The sequence below is a fragment of the Pongo pygmaeus genome, chromosome 20 (genome assembly GCF_028885625.2).
Source record: "Pongo pygmaeus isolate AG05252 chromosome 20, NHGRI_mPonPyg2-v2.0_pri, whole genome shotgun sequence".
NCBI lineage: Eukaryota > Metazoa > Chordata > Mammalia > Primates > Hominidae > Pongo > Pongo pygmaeus.
This window is the reverse complement of record NC_072393.2, coordinates 10531266-10554611: the sequence shown is the minus strand read 5'-3', so window position 1 is coordinate 10554611 and position 23346 is coordinate 10531266. Positions and strand designations below refer to the sequence as shown.

Genomic DNA, 23346 nt, shown 5'->3' with positions numbered 1-23346 from the left:
CTTGAGGCCAGGAGCTTAAGACCATCCTGGGCAACATGGCGAGACCTTGTCTCTATAAAAACAGTAAAAATGAGCGTGGAGTGGTGGTAAGTGCCTGTGGTCCCAGCTACTCGGGAGACTGAGGTGGGAGGATCACTTGAGCCCAGGAGATTTAGGCTGCAGTGGAGCGGTGATCAGGCCATTCCACTCCAGCCTGGGTGACAGAGTGAGGTCCTGTCTCAAAAAAAAAAAAAAAAACACACACACACACACACACACCTGCATCTGCTGTGCTGAGCCCCCGGTTCTCTTTTCCCTCTGGGATCTAAGATCCCGCTGGGGATCCGAGGCAAAGGCCTGGGAGCCCCCATTTCCGAGGGGGAGGGCTAGCGTGGAAGGCCCCGCCCCGGCAGCTGCGGAGGGATTTGGTGGGGTCCAGGCCGCCCTTGCCACGCAGGGGTGCGCGGATGACCTGAAAAAAGCGAGAAAGAGGAAAGGCGCCGCCGAGGCTGGTTGCTCTCAGCTGGGGCTCATCGCATCCTCTGCCAAGAGCGTTCCCACCCCACAGGTCCCGCCCCTCCCAGGTGGGTTTCATCGGGTGGGCCCAGCGGGACAGGGCCGGTTGAAATTAGGGAGGGGGCTGGGCTGGGCTGGGGCGCAATGGAGGCCGAGCCAATCCCGGACTCCTCAATGCCAGCAAAGCTGCTGGCGCCGCCCTGTCTGGACCTGGAGCCGCTGGGAGGATCCCCCTCCCAGGAGAAGCCGAGAACCCCAGGATGCTGCAGAATCAGTGAGAGGTGCGTAAGGCCAAACCCCATTTCCCGGACCCCGCTAGCACTTCACCACCTGGCTCAGTGATCAAGGGGTCATGACCTCTCTCTGCTGGGGTTATCGAGAAGTGGCAATTTTATAATAGTTACTGAAACTTACAAAGAGGTTCTGGTGCCCAGAGACACTTGGGGTCATCTAGGGATCAGAGGCCATGCAATTCCATGTCTCTGGGGCTGATGTAGGCACTCCCCAGGGATCATCCACGGGTTATGGAGGGCAACTCAATAATAATGAAAATGATAAAAATCGTAATCATATTATGGCAAGCCAGCGGCGTGGTGGCGCGTGCCTGTAAGTCCCAGCTACTCGGGAGGCTGAGGCGGAAGGATCGCTCGAGCCCAGGAGTTCTAGGCTGCACTGAGTCCTGATCACGCCCCTGCACTCCAGGCGGGGGCACAGAGTGAGGCTCGGTCTCTAAAAGAAACACAAAGAAAAAAAGTAACCTTTTTCTCGATCCTGCAGCCAGAGGCTTGAAATCCTGCCTCGGTCACCTAGGGCGGTCCCTGCCTGGGTGATCTACGGGTGCCGTAAGGGGTTGATTGATGTGGAGGGCTGACTGTGCCTGGGAGGCCCCACAGTGGGCGAAGTGAGTTGCAATTACTGCAACTCTTAAACCTTCCACCCAGAGTTAGAAATGACTGAACCTCAGGTGGGGTGTGTACCCTGTCCAAGGGTACACAAAGAGCCGGCCCAAGTTGGAACCCCCTGGCCGGCTAAACCCAGAAGTCACCCAAGAAAAAGTGACCCCACTGCCCTTCTCCCCAGGTCTCTCTGGCCTGCATGCCAGGACTCGGTCACCGCCCTGTGCTTCCTCCAAGAGACAGTGGAGAGGCTGGGTCAGTCCCCTGCCCAGGACACCCCGGTCCTGGGGCCTTGCTGGGTCCCGATGGCTCTGGGGACTCAGGGCCGCCTGCTGCTGGACAGGGATTCCAAGGACACACAGACAAGGATCAGCCAAAAGGGCCGCCGCCTGCAGCCCCCCGGGACTCCCTCGGTCCCACCCCAGAGAAGGCCCCGGAAGCAGCTGAACCCCTGCCGAGGCACCGAGAAAGTGGACCCCGGGTTCGAGGGGGTGACTCTGAAGTTTCAGATAAAGCCGGACTCCAGCCTGCAGATCATCCCCACGTACAGGTAGGGGCCGGCTGGGGCCAGGGCGCCCTTTCTCCCAGTTACAACACAAACACCAGTGTGGGAGGTAGGGGTGCTCCCTGGCGTCGGTGTGGACCCTCACCCGTGCTCTACGTTACACGTGGCCCAGTTTCTGGTTGACAACTTGAGCTGGTGCCAGATACAGTCCTGCCGCTCCTGACTCAGTGGCTCCCCACTCCCAGTGTGAGACCTGGTCTCTTTAGGAATCAGGCCTGACCTTGCTTAGGCTGCAGCTGCGGCTGCAATGATTTTTCCCAATAATGCTAACAGCTACTATTTGTTGGTAGTGACAACAATAAGAGGTTAACAGGCAGTATTTTATGTGTATGGGCTCATTCAAAAGCCTGGGGAGGCCGGGCACAGTGGCTCACGCCTATAATCCCATCACTTTGGGAGGCCAAGGCGAGTGGATCACCTGAAGTCGGGAGTTCGAGATCAGCCTGGCCAACATAGTGAAACCCCATCTCTACTAAAAATACAAAAAATTAGCTGGGCGTTGTAGTGGGTGCCTGTAATCCCAGCTACTCGGGAGGCTGAGGCAGGAGAATTGCTTGAACTCAGGAGGTGAAGTCTTCAGTGAGCCGAGATAGCGCCACCGCACTCCAGCCTGAGCCACAGAGCAGGACTCAATCTCAAAAAAAAAAAAAAAAAAAAGAACTAGCCGGGAATGGTATTGGGCTCCTATAATCCCAGCTACTTGGGAGGCAGGAGAATCACTTGAACCCAGGAGCAGAGATGGCACCACTGCACTTCAGCCTGGGCGACAGAGCAAGACTCCATCCCCTTAAAAAAAAAAAAAAAAAAAAAAAAGCTTTGGGAAGCTGGGCCTGGTGGCTCTGGTGGCTCACACCTGTAATCCCAGCACTTTGGGAGGCCAAGGTGGGAGGATTGCATGAGCCCAGGAGTTCAAGACCAGCCTGGGCAACATAGTATGACCCCCATCTTTTTACTTATTTATTGTTATTATAAAAATTATAATTATGACTTTTTTAATCATGCGGCCAAAACAATAATTTTTTTTTTTTTTTGAGATGGAGTCGCACTCTGTCGTTCAGGCTGGAGTGCAATGACACAGTCTCGGCTCACTGCAACCTCTGCCTCCTGGATTCAGATGATTCTCCTTCCTCAGCCTCTGGAGTAGCTGGGATTACAGGTGCCCGCTACCATGCCTGGCTAATTTTTGTATTTTTAGTAGAGATGGGGTTTCGCCATGTTGGCCGGGATGGTCTCGATCTCTTGACCTCAGGTGATCCATCTGCCTTGCCCTCCCAAAGTGTTGGGATTACAGGAGTGAGCCGCCACCATGCCTGGCCGCTTTTTTTTTTGCTTTTGTTTGTTTGTTTGTTTTTGAGACAGGGTCTTGCTCTGTCACGCAGGCTGGAGTGCAGTGGCGCAGTCATGGCTCACTGCAGCCTGGACCTCCCAGGCCCAAACCATCCTCCCTCCTCAGCCTCCCAACTATCTGGGAGTGCACGCCTGCACCACCACTCCTGGCTATTTTTTTTATGTTTGTAGAGACGGGGTCTACCTATATTGCCCAGACTCCCATCTCTTTTTAAAAATCAATAAATCAAATTTTCAAAGAAAAAAGAAACTGTTGTGTTGGGAAACCCATTTTCCAGATGAGGAACCTGAGGCGCAGAGTAGGAGATAATGTGTCCAGGCTCACACAGCAAGGACATGGAGAACTGGGATTGGAACCTGGCAGGCTGTCCCTGTGCTTACTATTTTTCAAATAATAATAATAATAATTAGGTCAGGCACGGTAGGTAGCTCATGCCTGTAATCCCTGCACTTCGGGAGGCCGAGGCGGGTGGATCACTTGAGGTCAGGAGTTTGAGACCAGCCTGGCCAACATGGTGAAACCCCGTCTGTACTAAAAATATAAAAATTAGCTGGGCATGGCGTCGCGTGCCTGTAGTCCCAGCTGCTCGGGAGGCTGAGGCACAAGAATTGCTTGAACCCAGGAGGTGGAGGTTGTAGTGAGCTGAGATGACACCACTACACTCCAGCCTGGGCGACAGAGCGAGACTCCATCTGCAAAAATAATAATAATAATAATAATAATAATATTACTAATGAGAGGCAAAACCAGGCCATTCAGATATCAGTTGCCTCCTCGGGGGATGGCTGATACCTTGATACTAAATCTTCATTTTGGGGGGCTGTTGGGGACAAGCTACGGATCCCTTCCCATGCTAATACCTTGTCTGCCACGCAGCCTGCCCTGCAGTAGCCGCTCTCAGGAATCCCCTGCAGATGCTGTTGGGGGCCCTGCAGACCACCCAGGAGGCACCGAGGCCCATTCAGCAGGCAGCGAGGCCCTGGGTGAGTCCTGAAAACCCGAGAGCTATAAATATTTTGGGGGCCAATTTCCTGTCTTCCCTGCCTTTCTCCCTGCCCCCCCTTCTCCATCTTGCTTCCCCATTTAGAGCCCTCTGGGAGGAGTCGCAGCACCCCCCCTCCACTTGGGCTGAGTCACCCCCACCCCCAGCTTCCTCCTCTGCGGAACGCTGCCATCTGTCTCCCTTCCTGGCTTTGCTGTGGCTTAGAGCTGGCAACTCCCAGGGCTGATCCAGAGCCAGGTGGGGCCTTTACTGAGACCCCCACAAAATGCCCGACTCCGCACAGGCATCCCGAGCTCACATGCGTGGCCTCTGACCCCTGCTCTTTGACCTCTGACCCTTCAGAGCCCCGGCGCTGTGCTTCCTGTCGGACCCAGAGGACCCCGCTCTGGAGAGATGCTGAAGATGGGACCCCTCTCTGCAATGCCTGTGGGATCAGGTTCTTAGAATGGAGGAGGGAGTTGGGGCCGGGGTCCCCAAATCAGTCCACGTGTAACCAGGATGGCATATGGGGAAAGCAAAAAGCAAAACACCTACCTCTTGGGAAAAGTGGTTTCCTTGTGGCGGTTTCCGGGCCCCCACTGCATCCCAAATGGAAGTTTCTTGTCCCCCAACCCTAGGTACAAGAAATATGGCACTCGCTGCTCCAGGTGCTGGCTGGTGCCCAGGAAAAATGTCCAGCCCAAGAGGCTCTGTGGCAGATGTGGAGTTTCCCTGGACCCCATTCAGGAAGGTTAAACCCAGCTTCACCCTGCTGAGCTGCTGCTTCTGCCTCTGTTTCACCAGTGGGAGAATGGGCAGAAGCAGCTCTCCTCGGAGGACTGGGGAAAGAGCCGGCCTGCCTCCTCTCTGCCATCTCCAGATTCAAGGATCCCGGGGGAAGACCCAGGCCTCAGGTGGCAGAGCCTGCTAGGGGTCACCGGCCCCTTCTCTAGTCAGCCTTGGCCGAGGCCCCCTCAGGAGACGCTCTCAGGAAGGATGAGCATTGTTACAGCAGGGACAATAAAGTGCAGAGATACTCGGAGAGAAAAAGCCTGTGATTTGGGATCCCGCCTCCTGTGCCCCTGTGCTAACCCAGGAAGGTGGACAGGTGTTTTCTCGTTGGAGTTGTGAGGGGCGTGCACACACGTGTGCATGCACAGAGACACAGTCTTATCCACAGGCAGCAGCCCCCACACAGGGAATTAGCCACATTTACCACAATGTCCCATGCAGGGAAACAGCCACTACCCACAGACACACACAACAGACACAGAAAGACACACACAAGCTGGGTGCAGTGGCTCACGCCTGTAATCCCAACACTTTGGGAGGCTGAGGCAGGAGGATTGCTTGAGGCCACGAGTTTTAGACCAGCCTGGGCAACATAGTGAGACCCTGTTATCTACAGAAGGGAAAAAAAAAGACACATGTCTGGCCAGGCGCAGTGGCTCATTTCTATAATCCCAGCACTTTGGGAGGCTGATGCAGGTGGATCACCTGAGGTCAGGAGTTCGAGACCAGCCTGGCCAACATGGTGAAATCCCGTCTCTACTAAATATGCAAAAATTAGCCAGACGTGGTAGCATGTGCCTGTAATCCGAGCTACTTGGGAGGCTGAGGCAGGAGAATCGCTTGAACCTGGGAGGTAGAGGTTGCAATGAGCCAAGATCATGCCACTGCACTCCAGCCTGGGTGACAGAGCGAGACTCCATCTCAAAAAAGACACATGCAAGACAGCCGTGCATGCTGACAGACACATCAGCAGAGACACACATCGACAGGGATGTGCTGACACGTAGCTGAGTCACACACAGATACAGCCCACACAGGACACATGCACAAGACATAACGTAAAACACACAAGTAGATGGCACACACTGGCAGCATATACCTTCATCTGTCACCCAACCCCTGCCTGCAGTGTGTCCCTCTCCTTAGCCCCTGCTGTGTCCCCTACCCCCTTTTAAGATCTCCCTAACCCAGCCAAAATGTGTCTCCCAGGCCTGAAGTCAAAAGCCCCGAGTCAGAGGCACCCTTCAGCAGGCGGGACACACAGGCCACCAGCACTCACAGGGAGGGAGGGAGGATGGAGTCAAGACTGGTGGCTGGCTGGGCATGGTGGCTCACACCTGTAATCCCAACACTTCAGAAGGCAGAGGTGGGAGGATCGCTTGAGCCCAGGAGTTTGAGACCAGCCTGGGTAACACAGTGAGACCCCCGTCTCTACCAAAAAATCAAAAAATGAGCCAGGGGTGGTGGTGCGCGCCTGCAGTGCCAGCTACTCGGGACACTGAGGTGGGAGGATCACTTGAGCCCTGGAGGTTAAGACTGCAGTGAACCGTGATCGTACCACTGTACTCCAGCCTGGGTAATGGAGACTTGGGGGAAAAAAAAAGGTGGGTAGGGTGGGTAGGGTGGGCATGGTCCTTGCTGTGGGCATGAGTGATCCACAAAGCCACACACCCTTATGAGATCCTCTTTGTCTCTCCTGGGCAGCCCTGAATGGGAGAACTGGAGTCCAGATTCCTCTGCCCTCAGATCCATGAATTATTTGATCTTACCCTTCCTTGGCCTGGAACACCCTCCCTCCACATCTCCCCATGGCTGACACCTCCTAATCACTTGAGGAGGCCTGGCCCCAACATCAGCTCTTCAGAGAAGCCTTCCTTGACCACTCAGTCTAAAATAAACACCTCACCCCACTCAGGCCGGGTGTGGTGGCTCACACCTGTAATCCTAGTACTCAGGGAGGCTGAGGTGTGAGGATCACTTAAACTCGGAGTTTGAGGCTGGACGTGGTGGCTCACACCTGTAATTCCAGCACTTTGGGAGGCCAAGGCAGGAGGATCACCTGAGGTCAGGAGTTAGAGACTGGTTAACATGGTGAAACCCCACCTCTGCTAAAACTACAAAAAATAGCCGGGCGTAGTGGCAGGCGCCTATAGTACCAGCTACTTGGGGGGCTGAGGGAGGAGAATTGCTTGTTATCTACAGAATGAAAAAAAAAAGACACATGCCCAGCCAGACACAGTGGCTCATTCCTGTAATCCCAGCACTTTGGGAAACTGAGGCAGGTGGATCACCGGAGGTCAGGAGTTCGAGACCAGCCTGGCCAACATGGGGAAACCCTGTCTCTACTAAAGATACAAAAATTAGCCAGGCGTGGTGGCATGTGCCTGTAATCCCAGCTACTTGGGAGGTGGAGGTTACAGTGAGTCGAGATCGTGCCACTGCACTCCAGCCTTGGAGACAGAGACTCCATCTCAAAACAAAAACAAAAATAAAAAATTAATTAAAAAATAAAATAGGCCAGGTGTGGCTCACAGGCTCACACCTGTAATCCAAGCACTTTGGGAGCCCAAGGCAGCAAGATCACTTGAACCCAGGAGTTCAAGACCAGCCTGGGAAACATGGTGAAACCCCGTTTCTACCAAAAATACAAAAATTAGCCAGGTGTGGTGGCATGCACCTATATTCCCAGCTGCTTGGGAGGCTGAGGTGGGAGGATCACTTGAGTCTGGGAAGTTGAAGCTGCAGTGAGCCATGATCGCGCCATTGCACTGCAGCCTGAGCAACAGAGTGAGACCCTGTCTCCAAAAAAATAAAATAAAATAGACATTCCCACTCTCACCCTGTGTCAGCCTCTGGTTCAGCTCCTTGCTGGTCTCCCTCTTAGAACCTATCAGAATTTCCATTGTCTGGAAGCCTTCCTTGACCACTCAGTCTAACATAGAAAGGAAGGCTTATCGTTACATTATTCACATCCATCTCCCCTACTGCCCCAGGAGTTCTCAAGTCTGAGGTCGCCACATCTGTGTCCTTGCCCATGACAGGCCTCTCCAGTGCCAAGCATAGAGAAGCTCTCTCCAAGGTTAAACCTTGAACACATATCTGCAAGCTTGTGGCTGTCTTTACCCACTTATTCAACATTTATTGAGCAACTGTGTGTGCTAGGACCCAATGAGGACCCTCAGTGGTGAACAGAACAAAGATCCCTGCTCTACTGGGGCTGATGTTCTAGGAGACAGTAAAAAAAAAAAAAAAAAAACTCAGATGCAGGACGCGGTGCCTCATGCCTGTAATCCCAGCACTTTGGAAGGCTAACGCGGGTGGATTGCCTGAGCTCAGGAGTTCGAGACCAGCCTGGGCAACACGGTGAAACCCTGTCTCTACTAAAAAACAAAAAATTAGCCAGGTGTGGCGGCATGTGCCTGTAGTCCCAGCTACTCGGGAGGCTGAGGCCGGAGAATTGCTTAAACCTGGGAGGCAGAGGTTGCAAGGTTGCAGTGAGCTGAGAGCACACCACTGCACTCCATCCTGGGTGACAGAGAGAGACTCCGTTTCAAAAAAACAAAAAAAGTCAGGTATCTGTCTAATAGGATGTTAAGTTGTGAGCTGGGCTACAGAGAAAAAGTGTGCAAGGAAATAAAAGAGTTAAGGAAGTCGGGAGCGGTGGCACATGCCTGTAATCCCAGCACTTTGGGAGGCTGAGGTGGGCGAATCCCTTGAGGTCAGGAGTTCGAGACCAGCGTGGCCAATATGGTGAAACCCCCACTCTATTAAAAATACAAAAATTAGGCAGGTGTGGTGGCACGTGCCTGTAATCCCACCTACTCAGGGGGCTAAGGTGGAAGAATCGCTTTAACCCAGGAGGCGGAGGCTGCAGTGAGATCTTGCCTTTGCACTCCAGCCTGGGTGACAAAGTGAGACTCTGTCTCAAAAAAAAAAAAAAAAAAAAAAAATGTCGGGCACCGTGGCTCATGCCCGCCTGTAATCCGAGCACTTTGGGAAGCCGAGGTGGGTGGATCAGGAGTTCGAGACCAGCGTGGCAAACATGGTGAAACCCCATCTCTGCTAAAGATACAAAAATTAGCCAAGCATAGTGGTGGGCGCCTGTAATCCTATTGGGAGGCTGAGGCAGGAGAGAATCGCTTGAACCTGGGAGGCAGAGGCTGCAGTAAGCCGAGATTGCGCCACTGCACTTCGGCCTGGGCCACACAGTGAGACTCCGTCTCAAAAAAAAAAAACAAAAAAAACCCCAAAAAAACAAAAAAACCAAAAAAAAAAAAACAGGAAAAAAAAAAGAAAAAGTAATTGCAGTTTTTGCCATTACTTTTTTTTTTCTCTGAGACAGTCTCACTCTGTGGCCCAGGCTGGAGTGCAGTGGTGTGATTTCAGCTCACTGCAGCCTCCACTTCAGGGTTCAAGCAATTCTCCTGCCTCAGCCTCCCACGTAGCTGAGACTACAGGGGTGTGCCACCATGTCCGGCTAATTTTTTTTGTATTGTTAGTAGAGACAGGGTTTCACCATGTTAGCCAAGCTAGTCTTGAACTCCTGACCTCGTGATCCGCCCACCTCAGCCTCCCAAAGTGCTGGGATTACAGGCGTGAGACACCATGCCCTGCCTGCCATTACTTTCAATGGCAGAAACAGCAATTACTTTTGCACCAACCTACTAAAATAAATATCTCATCTGAAAGCCCTGAAAGAGACCTTGAGGTCAGTAGGAGCAGACAGACATCATTAAGCAGGGAGGGCACAGGCAGAAAAGGTGAGGTGGTGTGAGTGGCAGGGGCTGCCCCTGGCTGGTGCCTTTTAGGGTGTTATACCTGGCCCCTGGCTCCAGCACCGAGCACTGGCCTGCCCTCTTGTGCCATTTCCCCGTCTCATCTTTGCTCATTACATGTTTGCATGGGACTGGCTTCCTTCTGTAGGGCTCCGTGTTCCTGCTTTTGAGGGAGGAGAGGCAGAGGAGGAGGCTGTGGGGAGGAGGCCCAGCTGCTGTGCCTTATGCTGTTGGGGATGAGGGGGGAAGGTGCCGTGTAGTGGGGGTTGCAGCGGATACCCTGTGTGTGTCTGTTCTGAATCATGATGGGCTGAGTGGAAAGGCGGGGTGGGGGTAAACTGAAGCACTGTGGGTGGACACAGGACAAAGGAAGCATTGAGGGTGGGGCAGGGGTGCACCCTTTAACAGGGGGGACATGCTAAGGGCCGACACTCATAGCATCAGCCAGTGCCTGCCCAGGAAAGTCTCACCGAAGTCTCAGGGCAGAGGCGCAATGGAAAGGGCCTCCACCCACCCTGGCAAGGCAGCCTCAGCTCTGCCAGTAACCAGGCCTGGGGGAAGCACCTAGCTCCCACCTCCAAGAGTGACCCGGATCAGAGGGCAGTACTGGGCGGAAGAGATAAGTAGGAGGAAGGAGGGAGGCCCCCACCCCTGCCTAAGGGTGTGAAGAGAGCAGAAAACAGGCACTGAGAGAGGACGAGCTCTAGGTCACACTGAGAAAAGACAGCCAGCCGGGCCGGGCACAGTGGCTTAGGCCTGTAATTCCAGCACTTTGGGAGACCGAGGCAGGTGAATCACGAGGTCAGGAGTTCGAGACTAGCCTGAGCAACATGGTGAAACCCTGTCTCTACTGAAAATACAAAAATTAGCCAGGTGTAGTGGTGGCGCGCGCCTGTTAATCCCAGCTACTCAGGAGGCTGAGGCAGGAAAATCGATTGAACCTGGGAGGCAGAGCTTGCAGTGAGCTGAGATCACACCACTGCAGTTCAGTCTGGGTGACAGAGAGACTCCGTCTCAAAAAAAAAAAAAAAGAAAGAAAAAGAAAAAGGCAGCTTAAATTGTGCCTGACGCATAGTAGGTGTTCAAAAAAAGCTTTTGGATTTTTTTTGTTGTTTGTTTTTAGAGACAGAGTCTTGTTCTGTCACCTGGGCTGGAGCACAATGACGATATCATAGCTGGAAGTGGTTTTGACCTCCTAGGCTCAAAGGATCCTCCTGCCTCAGCCTTCCAAGTAGCTGGGACTACAGGCATGCACCACCATATCTGGCTAATTTTTGAAAAATGCGCCAGGCATGGTGGCTTACAGCTGTAATCCCAGCACTTTGGGAGACTGAGGCAGGTGGATCATCTTAGGTCAGGAGTTCGAGACCAGCCTGGCCAACACAGTGAAACCCTGTCTCTACTAAAAATACAAAAATTAGCTGGGTGTGGTGGTGCATGCCTATAGTCCCAGCTATTTGGGAGGCCAAGGCAGAGGAATTGCTTGAACCCAGGAGGCAGAGGTTGCAGTAAACCGAGATCACATCACAGCACTCCAGCCTGGGTGACAGAGCAAGACTCCATCTCAAAAAAAAAATTTTTTTTTTGAGGCTGGGCGCGGTGGCTCACGCCTGTAATCCCAGCACTTTGGGAGGCCGAGGCGGGCGGATCTCGAGGTCAGGAGATGGAGACCATGCTGGCAAACGCAGTGAAACCCCGTCTCTACTAAAAATACAAAAAAAAAAAAATAGCTGGGTGTGGTGGCAGGCGCCTGTAATCCCAGCTACTCAGGAGGCTGAGGCAGGAGAATGGCATGAACCCAGGAGACAGAGCTTGCAGTGAGCAGAGATGGTGCCACTGCTGTCCAGCCTGGGCGACAGAGCGAGACTCCATCTCAAAAAAAAAAAAAAGATTTTTTTTTGAAATATATTTTTTGTAGGGTCTCGCTATGTTGCCCAGGCTGGTCTGAAACTCGTGGGCGCAAGGGATCCTCTCACCTGGGCCTCCCAGAAGTCCTGGGATTACAGGCTTGAGCCACCATGCCCAGCCCCCTCAAAAAACACTTTTTTTTTTTTTTTTTTTTTTTTTTTGAGACAGAGTCTAGTTCTGTTGCCCAGGCTGGAGTGCAACCTCAAGATCTCCATCTCCCGGATTCTAGCAATTCTCCTGCCTAAGCCTCACGAGTAGCTGGGATTACAGGGCATATGCCACTACAGCCCAGCTAAATTTTTGTATTTTTTTGTTTTTGTTTTTGTTTTTTTTTGAGACAGAGTCTCGCTCTGTTGCCCAGGCTGGAGTGCAGTGGTGCGATCTCGGCTCACTGCAACCTCTGCCTCCAGGGTTAAAGCGATTCTCCTGGCTCAGCCTCCTGAGTAGCTGGGAATACAGGCATGTGCCACCACGCCCGGCTAATTTTTTGTATTTTTAGTAGCGACGGGGTTTCATCATGTTAGCTAGGATAGTCTCGATCTTCTGACCCCATGATCCACCTGCCTCAACCTCGAAAAGTGCTGGGATTACAGACGTGAGCCACTGCGCCCGGCCTTAATTTTTTGTATTTTTAGTAGAGAAGGGGTTTCACCACGTTGGCCAGGGTGGTCTCGAACTCCTGACCTCAAGTGACCCACCTGCCTTAGCTTCCCAAAGTTCTGGGATTCAAGCGAGAGCCACCGTGCCCGGCCCTGGCTAATTTTTCTTTTTTTTTTTTTTGAGACGGAGTCTTGCTGTCTCCCAGGCTGGAGTGCAGTGGCGCGATCTCGGCTCACTGCAAGCTCCGCCCCCCGGGTTCATGCCATTCTCCTGCCTCAGCTTCCTGAGTAGCTGGGACTACAGGCGCCCACCACCACGCCCGGCTAATTTTTTATTTTTTATTATTTTTTTTTATTTTTAGTAGAGACGGGGTTTCACTGTGTTAGCCAGGATGGTCTCGATCTCCTGACCTCGTGATCCGCGCGCCTTGGCCTCCCAAAGTGCTGGGCTTACAGGCGTGAGCCACCGCCCCTGGCTTTTTTTTTTTTTTAAGACGTTATCTCGCTCTGTCGCCAGGCTGGAGTTCAGTGGCACGATCTCGGCTCACTGCAACCTCTGCCTCCAGGGTTAAAGCGATTCTCCTGCCTCAGCCTCCCGAATCTGGGACTACAGGCGCGCGCCACCATGCCCAGCTAATTTTTGTATTTTTAGTAGAGACGGGGTTTCACCATATTGGCCAGGATGGTCTCGATCTCATGACCTCGTGATCTGCCCGCCTCGGCCTTCCAAAGTCCTGGGATTACACGCGTGAGCCACCGCGACCGGCCCTGGCTAATTTTTGAAAAATATTTTTTGCAGGGTCTCCCTGTGTTGCCCAGGCTGGTCTGAAACTCTTGGGTGCAAGGGATCCTCCCACCTGGGCCTCCCACAAGTCCTGGGATTACAGGCGTGAGCCACCACCCCCGACCCTCTCAAAAATCGCTTTTTGAATGAATAACTCGGGAGGTCACGATTGGAACCCTGGGCTTGTTCCACCTTGCAGAAACAGAAGCGGAGACAGGGAGTTCCTTTATAAAAACTTTATTGGGGGGATGGGTAGAAAATGGGGGTGACGCCCTTGGAGTTGAATACATAAATAAATGAATAAGTAAATAAATAAAGCAATAAATAAGCCCCCGTGTGCGTCTGGGGGGCGTCCCCCGGCCCGCGGGGAGAGGGGAGCGGGCTCACGCCGATGTCAGCTGTATGGCGAAGACCTCGCCCTCCGCCGGTGACTCGGCCGCGCCCCCCGCCGCCTCGGGTCCGCTCTCCGCGCCTGCCGCCCCGCCAGCGCCGCCGCCCGCGCCGTTGAGACACACGGCCTCGCCTGAGCTCTCGGCCTCCTGCACGTTGTACTCGCCCTTCTTGCAGGCGGTGGACTGCACGTAGAAGGCCAGGCCGGCCCCCGCGGCCAGCAGCGCCGCGCCCCCCGCCGCGCCGCCCACAGCGACCCACAGCCACGGACCTGCAGGGTGGAGACCCTCGCGGAGGGTGGCCAAGCTCCGGGGGGCTTCTCCCACCGCCCCCCGCACTCCCACAGGCACGAATTCAGTCCTCATGCCCCGGGGAGCTCACTGTCTGGCCTTGGGAGAAGGGAGAGATCCCATGCAGTAAGGCCACTCCCGGTGCCAGAGCGACCCGAGACCCGATTTACATAGCACTTCAGCCCATGGGGATATAAACCCGTGACCACATTTAGCCCCCTAGCGACAAGTCAACTCTCCCCATCCCCCAAAAAATGAGGATTGGCAGGACCAGGTCAGGTTCCCCCGACCCCAGAAAGAACCCAGCCCCAGGAGCTTCAGGAAGTGAGAGAAGGCGATCTTGACCCCTCTCTACCTCCATCATCCAATGACTTTGGTCCCTCCCCAATCTTCTCCACAGTGGATTGTGAATTGGGTCAAGTATCCACCACGCAGAATCCACCCCAAGTTTTTAAGTCCTTTCCTGCGGCAGTGACAGCCCTGGAGGGTCCCTCCCCTTGAATTCAGTCCCCCCGCCACCTCCATCTCCCACCCCTCAACGTACGATCAACAGCCCCACCCGCTCAGGCACCCTTGACTTCTACTCTGTCCCACTTCCGTCTCGTCTACCGGGACTGAGAGGGAGGCAGGCGGGGCTGGCCGCCCCAAGACCCAGGTCACGCCCCTTCTCAGATACCTGGCCCCGCCTCTCCCCAGCTGCCACTTACCGGCCACGCGCACCGTGATGCGCCGCGCGTGGCGCCCGTGCGCGTTGGTGGCTGCGCACTCGTACTCGCCGCCGTGGCTTCCCATGGCGCCTGCCACGCTCAGTGTGCTATTGTTGCTCGACAGGCCGATGTTGAGGGCCCCCGGGGGCGCGCGCCAGCTGATCTGGGCTGGAGGCCAGGCCTCCGCGCGGCAGGTCAACGTGAAGTTTCCGCCTGGGCGCACGCCTCCAGGGGGCGAGGCAGCAAGTTCGGCCACCACCGGCCGGTCTGAAGGGCACAGAAGGTGAAGTGGGGCTTAGCGCCGGCCCAGCCACTGATCAAATGCCCTGCTCCGGCCCACCACGATCGATGTGAGACCACCGCGCCTCTGATGGGCAGAAGAGGATCCTGCCTCCTATCAGAGCCTCCTTCCCCGACAATCAGGCTGCTGTTGCGGCTAAAATTCCTCACCCTTCTTCACTGAATGGAAGGAGGTGAAGCCCAGGTCAGTGTTCTAATCCAGGATTTGAGAGGGCCGTGCTCCTATTCCCTAGAATTTTCTTTTCTTTTTTTCTAAGAAAGAGTCTCACTCTGTCGCCCAGGCTGGAGTGCAGTGGCGGGATCTCGGCTCCCTGCAACCTCCGCCTCCCAGGCTCAAGCGATTCTCCTGCCTTAGCCTCCCAAGTAGCTGGGACCACAGGCGCCCACCACCACGATCGGCTAATTTTTGTAGAGACGGGTTTTCGCCGTGTTGGCCGGGCTGGTCTCGAACTCCTGGCCTCAAGTGATTCATCCGCCTCAACCTTCCAAAGTGTTGGGATTACAGACCTGAGCCACTGTGCCTGGCTAGACTTTTCATTACCCCCTGGTTTAGGCTGGAATTCCCTGTCCCCAAGAATGGGATTGGGAGAAGTGCCCTTGAATGCTCCCACCGCTGCGAGTCATTCTTCCGAGGACCGTGTCCCCTCCATCCGGTGCTGCCCCCACTCACATTCCACGCCCACAGTGACGGTCCGGGAGTCCGTGCCATGCGCATTGGTGGCCACACAGTGGTAGGTGCCCGCGTCCTCTCGGGACACGCGCTGCTGCTCAGGCCATGGGATGCCTTCCCGAGAGCAGCGCACTCCTGGGGAAGGGCGACCGCGGGCGGCGCAGGCCAGCGCGGAAGCCTCAGCCCCTTCCAGCCACGTCTGGTGACTTGGGCAGGTAGATTCATCCATCTCCGGTGGCGCTGCAAAGCAGCCATGGGGGATGTCAGGGAGTGCCTGGACCGTGGGGCACCCCTGCTCCCTACCCGCCTGGGCCTCGCTCACACTCCGCGCTCACGACGACTGTTTTGGCCACGGAGCCGTGGCGGTTGGTGGCGTTGCAGACGTAGATACCGGGTGCCAGGACTCTAGGGATTCTGGGAGCTCTGGGACTAGGGTCTGGGGGTGCCAGCGGCAGCAGCACCCCCTCAGTGGCGCCCCCGGAGCCCACGCACTTCACGCTTGGCTGTGGCTTCCCATCGACCTCACAGGAAAACAGGCGCCCAGATCCTTCCACCCATGTCCAATTGCTGGGGCAGCTCGGCTCCTCAAACCTGGGGCCATCTGGGAAACAGGATTGCAGGGGCTCACACGGGGGCCAGGAAGTCCAGCCAGGGTTGTCCCACAGATCCTGCCTAACTCCGCGGTGCCCCTACTCACATTCCACCGTGACGGCCACATTTTTGGCCGCAGAGCCCCGAGGGTTGGTGGCTTCGCAGCGGTAAGTGCCCGCATGCTCCCGAGCCACACGCAACAGCCCCTCGATGACGGCCCCGAGCTCTCCAGAGCGCACGCAGATCACATCAGGCGGCGGTACCCCGTGCGCCACACAGCTTAGCGAGGCTTCTGTTCCCTCCAGCCAAGTAATGCGTTCTGGGCAGCCCACGCTGTCCAGCGCTGGTGCGTCTGGAGGAGGGAGTGTATTGTTGGCTTTGAGGTTTGGGGGCAAATCTGACGTCCCTAGACCCTCCTTGGCGTTGCAAGGCTTCCACAAAGTGTTGTCCCTGCATAACCCCTGGACGCCGATCCAGGGAGGTGTCAGGCTAGTCGAGCCATGCACTCTGTCTGGGAGCTTCCTGAGCCACGAGGGGCGCCTTTTTCGGTCTAAAAACTTAAACACTCTGGACCGCCGGCCTTTCCACGACTCCGCCCAAATACCACGCCCTAGGCTAGGGGCACGCCCACCCGGTCCCCTCCATCCTCCAAGATCTTTCTCCAACCCCACTAACCAGCCTCTTCCCTTTCCCAAAACCCCACCCAAAGGGACACCTCATACCCTACTCCTACTCTTCCCTGGAGGCTGGCCACCCTCCAGACCCTGAACCAGATAGAAATGCACCCTGCGCACCCCCACTCACACTCCACCGTTAGCGTCACGTTCTTGACCGCCTCGCCTTGATCATTGGCCGCCTTGCAGCGGTAAGTGCCTGAGAGTGCCCGAGTGACTGGACCCAGCAGGCCCAGAGCCAGCACGGCCCCACCGTCGGAGCGCGCACAGTGCACTGAGGGTTCTGGGTTCCCGCGGGCCTCGCAGCGCAGCGTCTGCTCTGGGCCCTCGGGCCACGTCCAACTCCTGGGGCAGTCCGAATCGTCTAGCCGGGGAGCGTCTGCGGGCAGGGCGTGGGGTCACAGAGGCTTAGACGTAAGAAATGTCTCCGCCTCCACGACACGGCCAGGGAGCAGGCGGGTCCTTGGAAGTCATCAGGAGGTGGGGGGCGAGGGGTTATCACCAACTCACATAGGACACGAAGCTCTGCGCTCCTGTTCTTGATCAGGGTCTCCCCGTCCACGTCGAGGGTGGCGTCGCAGAAGAAGCTGCGTCTGTCGTCGTTCTCGGTGGCATTTAGCTGAAGCTGGGCGGGCTGCCCCGGGACCGCGGCTGGAACTCCCTCCAGTGTGACCAGGGCTTGGGCCCCGGCTGCGCAGGTTACTGTCACCATCTGCCCTTCGGAGACGCTGGGTTCGCTCAGGGTCAGGAGTGGTGCCGGGAAGCCTGGGGGCGGAGCATTTGGTCGGAGTATACTGACCATATCCCTCTCGCCGGTCAAGGCCCGCCCCTTATCTGCCTGAATCCTTGGGGTGCTGAGACCGAACTAGGGTACCGCGCCCCGCCTCTCAGGCTGTACAGACTTCTCCTCCCCAGCGATTACGTCTCCCCCCCACCTGCCCCGCCCCCTCGGGCCACTCGGGCCACGCCTGTTCCGGTACTGAGGTCCCGCCCACTCTTCGCCCCGCCTACGCGTTCCTCTGGTCCCACCTCCGAGCCGCGGAGACCCCGCCTCCTTCCTTACTGTAGATGGTCACGTTCTCCCGGGTCTCCCGGTTTTCGCCCCCCAGGGTGACGTTGCAGACCAGCTGCCTGGCACCCTCCTGCTCTGCGCTAGCTGTGGCTGTGGCAGTGGCCACGAATGCGTCCCCTTCGAGGGTGACATCAGGACTCAGATTCTGGTCCCCCAGTGCGAGGTAGACCCTGGCCTCTGAGGCTGGAAACAGTCCGTCCAGAGAGCAGCTCACGGGCCTTTCCGAGCCAACTTCCAAGAGCCGGGGAGCAGCGAGGCGCGGGGGATCCGGAGACAGGGCTAGGGGTCAAAGAACCAAGTTTGAACGAACTCCGAGCACTCAATATGTCCTAAGCACTTGACATGCACTATCTTATCGTATTATCATCCTCAAGGCACGGAGGGGGAAACAGCTCAGCCGGTGAGGGTCGAAGTCAGGATCAGCATTCAGATGTATCTACCTCTAAACCTCCTAAACACCGACCCGACCCGACTTGGTCCCCATCTCCTCCCCACACCCACTCACAGAAGGTTCGGAGCTCTCTGGGGGCCGAGCTGTTTTCAAACAGTCCCAGGCCGTGCGGCCGCAGGTCCAGCTCCGCGCGACACGAGAAATTGGCTCCGTGGTCCTCTCTCCGAGCCAGTACCGTGGCTGTGAGCACCGCGCCCCGCGCTCGGGGTGGTTCGCCGGCGAAGCTGCGGCGGATCAGCTCCTGGGCGCCCCGCAGCAGGGTCAGCGTGAGGCTCGCACGGGGCCCGGCGCCGGGGACCCTACAGCTCAGGGTGAAGTTCTCGCCCACCGGCTGCCAGGGAGGCAGCGGCATCAGCTCTACGCGATCTGGTCGCTCTGCAAGGGGGAAGAGTCCGCAGCTCTTGGAACGCCGGGACATGGAACAGAAGGTGGGGCCTGAAGGGGAGGACCCTGGGACCCAGGGGGCGGGGCCTGGGAGGGAGGGAGAGTAGTGGAGTACGCGCGTGGCCACCCAGAACTCACGGAAAGTGCGAATGAGCCCACGCGCCTGTAGTGTGCGCCGCGCGCAGCGGAAGAAGCAGACGGGCTGGGTCTCCGGCTCGCGAATGTCCACCAGCTGCCGCGCCAACCAACGCAAACCCCTCTGGGTCCCGTTTCGGCGCAGCGAGGTCTCCAGGCCACCGCGCTCCGGCCGAGGGCAGTTGGTGCTGCAATTCAGCCACAGCGAGCCCCCGCGCTCCACGAACGCCACGCGAGGCTGCAGGTCCGCCCAGAAGGGCTCCTGCGAGACCGCTGCCCAGGGAAACGCGGGCTGAGGCTGGGGAGCCAACTCCCTGACATCTTAGCGCCCCTATGTCGAGTCAAGGGTTCTCGGAGGGCGGGGAGGAGGAGGAGAGACTGCAGCCAGGGAAAGAACCCAGGCGTCCCGCGTCCTGCCCAGGCCTCCGGTTTAAAGGCGCGCTCCCAGAGTCTAAACCTCGAGGGTGTCTCTGGGACGTGGTAGCAGAGAGCCATGGTCTCCAAAGGGCCGATGGAGCGGCGGGAAAGCATGGGGGGAGGGGGTAGAGGAGAGGAAAGGTGAGGTCTTGGATGAACATAGCAAAGCTGAGCGAAGGGGACCCGGGATGGGGGATGGGGAATGAACCAGTTCTCAGGGTCCTGGCAGAATGCCGGGATACGAGGAGAGTGCGTTTGCGGCAAGGGCAAAGGAGAGACGAGGCTGGGTCAAGGATCAGGAAGGACCCTACACCTTCCTGAAGAACACGGAGCCGGGACGCAAGGCTGAGCTCATGGAACGAACCGCGGGAACAGCTGAGGGACGCGGTTGCCAGGGCTCTGGGTGGAGCGGGAACAGCGCCTCTGAGTCAGGGTAGTTGGAGAGATGGAGTCTTCGCGGACCGCGAGTGGGGAAGATGCCAGTCCGTGGACCATGGTGCACAGCAGAGCGTGAGGAGGTAGCCAGGGAGGGGACAGGAGAGACACTGGATCTCCAGGGCGAAGGGTTGGGTGCGGAAGAACACCTAGGATCTCGAAGCGGGTAGGGGCTATCGAGGAGTCAGGTAGCTGGGGCTCGGGTGTGTGTTGGGGAGGAGGGGGAAGGGGAAAAGACTCAGGCTCGAGGTGGGGGCAGAGGCGTGGGAGCGAGGCGAGGGCGGAGCTGGGAGGGACAGCAGGCCGTTTCTCAGGTCCAGGGACTCCGCCCCCGCCCTGTCCACCCCGAGCCAGAGCGGGGCTCTTACCTGAGAGGCCGAAGAGCCCCAGGCCCAGAGCAGCCCAGAGGCCGAGTAGCGCCCGGCGCAGCCCTGGCGAAGGCCCTGGCATCGCCGCGGCGGGGAAAGCACAGGAGGCGAGGGGAGCGCGAGCCGAGGAGCTGGGCTAGAGGACGGCTCCGCGCGGCGCGGCGGGTGGGGTGTGGGGGAGGCAGAGTTGCGCTCGGGGATTGGTTTAACGTTGGTAACTTGGTTTCCAAGGAGGGGGCGGCGGCAGAGGCGGCGCGGGGGGCGGGAGGCGAGCCTGCGCTAAGCTCCTGGCCTTGGTAAAGGCGAGCTGGCAGGAGCGAGCGACCCCCGGGGTCTACGTGGAGGCCGGCATGATGGCCCGGGGCCTTCTGGGGGCGACCACGCTCTCCCGCGTCATCCCCGGCCGCGACTCTGGGATCGGGGGATGCTGGGTTGCCCTTCCTAAACCCCTACCCCAGCCCTGGCTGAGATGCCATGATAATGAGCTGGACTCCGAGCTCCGCCCCCACATGTAGCTCCTCCCACCAGCGCCCCTTAGAGCGGGGATACATTTGGGGACTAAAGAGAGATTTGGGAGGCACTGGATAGGGAAAGGACAGTTCTAGGGGATGGTGTGGGGATGTCTCTCTCACTGATCCTTCTCGTTTTGACCCCGCGGAGCCACACCTCTAAGCACCCCTCCCGGTCAGCTCCGGCACGCGACGGAGGGGGCGGGACGAAAGTGCCAGCGAGCCGAGGACACGTGTGCGTGCGCGCAGCGTTCGCGGGCGTCTAAATTAGAATCCGCTCGGCTCCGGGTCTGTATTTACCCAGGGTGCAGCGGGCACGTGTCTACTCAGCGTGTGTGAGCTCGAGCCACCCTGGAGCGCCCCTGAGTCCGCCTTCTGCTCGGTGGGCGGGGGCCCTGGACCTCCACGCGAGAACGAGGGACCGAGGGTGATGCTTTTGACTCCGCATCCGGGCCCCAAGCTTTGACACCCCGCCCCCCCAACTCCATGCGCTCATCTGGCTGGGTGACTACCAGGACATCTTCAGAATTCGAGTTTGTGATATTCCTTGTGGACCATCTGATCACCCCTTCCCGGCTGCCACCACATGGATACCTCTTCTGCGTATCCATGTCCCTCAATATGTCCGTGGGACCCTCCCCTCCCCACCATTCGTGGCCTCACCCCAGCGTGGTAAGTTATTTTGGAGATGAGTTCTCGCTCCACAGTTGTTTGGCCTCCAGGAAAGCACAGGGTCTGAAGGTGGGGCTGGGATAGGAAACTTAACACCCAATCAGAGCTGCCGCGTGGTGGCGGCGGCGCCAATCAGGAAAGCCATACCATGAACCCCACCCCGTCCCTGCCCGTGGCCCTCCCCGGCCCGCGCTGATCCCACTCGATAAGGCCAGCAGAAGGAGAAGTTTCTGTGACAACCGCTGGGGATACACAGAGTCTGGGGCTTCGGGACCCCAGGTGGGCCCTGAATGAGGAAACCTCAGGTGCCCTCAGGGAGACAAGGAACTTGGAGAAAGTGATCGCAAAAACAACAACAACAACAACAAAAACAAACCAGTTCCTCCGAAGAAGGGCAGTAATGGGGACCCTTAGGTCACAGGACAGGGGCTGGTTAAGGAAGCCTTTATTGATTCCAGAGGGTTCCCCCGCCAATATTTATTTTTATTTTTATTTTATTTTTGGAGACAGGGTCGTGCTCTGTCCCCCAGGCTGGAGTGCAGTGGCACGATCAAGGCTCACTGCAACCTCGACTTTCAGGGCTCAAGGGATCCTCCCAACTCAGCCTACCGGGTAGCTGGGACCACAGGTGCGGGCCACCACACCCGGCTAATTTTTGTATTTTTTTTGCATAGACGGGGTCTCACTATGTTGTCCAGGCTGGTCTCGAACTCCTGGGCTCAAGCGATTCTCCTGCCTCGGCCTCCCAAAGTGCTGGGATTACAGGCGTCAGCCACCATGTATGACCAGTTCCCCAGATTGTTCCATATTCCTCTTTTGTCTCGCTCAGCCGGCATAGAACATCCCCCTTTATGCCTGGGACTTCATAGCTAGGCACTTGCACAGGAACGCGGCGCCCACAGTGAGGAGGATCCCCACAAGGGCAGCGATGGAACCGGAGGCCAAAGCTGTGGGCGCGGGGCTCCAAGCTGGGAGCAGGAGGCGAGAATTAGGAACGGAACACAGGGAGGTCTGTCGACCCGCGTGAAGCTCACGCTTGGTCTGTGCGCCCTCTCGGGGTCATAACTCTCTCTGCCCCCTTCCTCCTAGTCCCCAGGGTTACAGGGGTGCCTCACCGAGCATCAGTGTAATGGGTGCCGAGCTGTTGCGGACCACCAGGCCGTCGAGATTGAGACGCGCGTGGCAGATCACGGGCTGCCAGAAGTCGAGGGGTCCAGCAGGAAACTCGTAGGTCAAGGTCACGTTGGCCGGATCCAGGCCGGTGAAGCGCTCCAGGCTTTCGGAATAGATGACCCGGCTTCCATGCCTCAGGGTCACCACCAAGTAGCCCACCGGGAACACCTGCGTCACGTGGCAGCGCAAAGTGTATTTCCTGCCCTTTAAGACCGGAGGCTCCAAGATCACGCTGTGGGGCGGTTCTAAGGCAAGGGGGAGCCTCTGAGTGAGGTCCGCGGGCGCTCCCTATAGAGCGACTGTCAACTACCCTCCCCCCACCTCTTCCAGCCCCCTCCCCTCACCCCAGCCGGGACCGAGCCCCTGTCCCTCACTGTAGGCGGTGATCCTGGCGGTGGCCCAGCGTGTTTTTCCTGCGCAGGTCACGAGGCAGTGCGCGTGGGAGCTCCAGGCCCTCACGTCGAGCAGCTGGTAAGACACCCAACCCGGCCCTCTGGACGTCTTGCCCTGCCGCAGCCGGGTGCGGAGGCTGGAATTCTGCGGCTGGGGACAGCTGTTGCTGCAATTGAGCCACACTGACTTCCCCGGCGGCACAGCCACGAACTCCGGGCTCACGCGCACCCAGAAGGGCACTGAGGTCCCCGAGGGCGCGAGAGGGCTACCCTTGGGGCCTTGCGCCCGCTTAGTCCGGCATCCCAGCGCGCTCCCAACTCCCGGGTAGGCGGCCGCCAAAAAAAACAGCAGCGACAGGGGGAACAGAGACCCCATGGCAAAAAGCCCGGACTGAGGGGCCCCACGCCAGAGAGCCAGGGCCGGCTCTAGAGATAAGGAGGCCCGCAGCCCCGCCTCCTCGACTCCACCGCGGAGAGGGAGGGGAGGCCCCAACAGAGGGCCCGGGAGTACTGCAAAAAGGGAATCCGCTCCCCAGGTCAAGAATGAGATTCCAGGCCTCATTGGAAACCAA

At 57.4% G+C, this 23346-nt stretch overlaps 3 protein-coding genes across 5 annotated transcripts; 1 reads left to right on the top strand and 2 right to left on the bottom strand.

Annotated features, from left to right (window-relative positions):
- The first annotated feature begins 35 nt into the window (after positions 1–35).
- ZGLP1 (zinc finger GATA like protein 1) lies at positions 36–5330 on the top strand. 3 transcript variants are annotated; one of them, XM_063658170.1, is made up of 5 exons: positions 36–563; positions 677–1941; positions 4181–4287; positions 4650–4743; positions 4925–5330. In XM_063658170.1, the coding sequence occupies exons 2-5, from the start codon at positions 1445–1447 to the stop codon at positions 5040–5042; spliced, it is 816 nt and encodes a 271-aa protein (XP_063514240.1). In that variant the 5' UTR covers positions 36–563; positions 677–1444; the 3' UTR covers positions 5043–5330. The 3 variants fall into 3 exon arrangements, with proteins under 3 accessions (XP_063514240.1, XP_054319709.1, XP_054319711.1); XM_054463734.2 differs by having other exon boundaries at positions 36–776; positions 1576–1941; positions 4650–4733; XM_054463736.2 differs by having other exon boundaries at positions 36–776; positions 1576–1941.
- Positions 5331–13365: 8035 nt separating this feature from the next.
- Positions 13366–20757, bottom strand: ICAM5 (intercellular adhesion molecule 5). The gene is made up of 11 exons (XM_054464409.2): positions 20029–20757; positions 18812–19081; positions 18344–18664; positions 17830–18117; positions 17277–17531; positions 16897–17145; positions 16199–16444; positions 15824–16102; positions 15502–15741; positions 14532–14798; positions 13366–13805 (listed from the first exon to the last, which is right to left on the bottom strand). The coding sequence occupies exons 1-11, from the start codon at positions 20108–20110 to the stop codon at positions 13528–13530; spliced, it is 2775 nt and encodes a 924-aa protein (XP_054320384.1). The 5' UTR covers positions 20111–20757; the 3' UTR covers positions 13366–13527.
- An 840-nt stretch (positions 20758–21597) lies between these two features.
- On the bottom strand, positions 21598–23208 carry ICAM4 (intercellular adhesion molecule 4 (Landsteiner-Wiener blood group)). Its single transcript, XM_054464412.1, has 3 exons — positions 22757–23208; positions 22325–22627; positions 21598–22177 (listed from the first exon to the last, which is right to left on the bottom strand). The coding sequence occupies exons 1-3, from the start codon at positions 23148–23150 to the stop codon at positions 22059–22061; spliced, it is 816 nt and encodes a 271-aa protein (XP_054320387.1). The 5' UTR covers positions 23151–23208; the 3' UTR covers positions 21598–22058.
- Between the last annotated feature and the right edge of the window lie 138 nt (positions 23209–23346).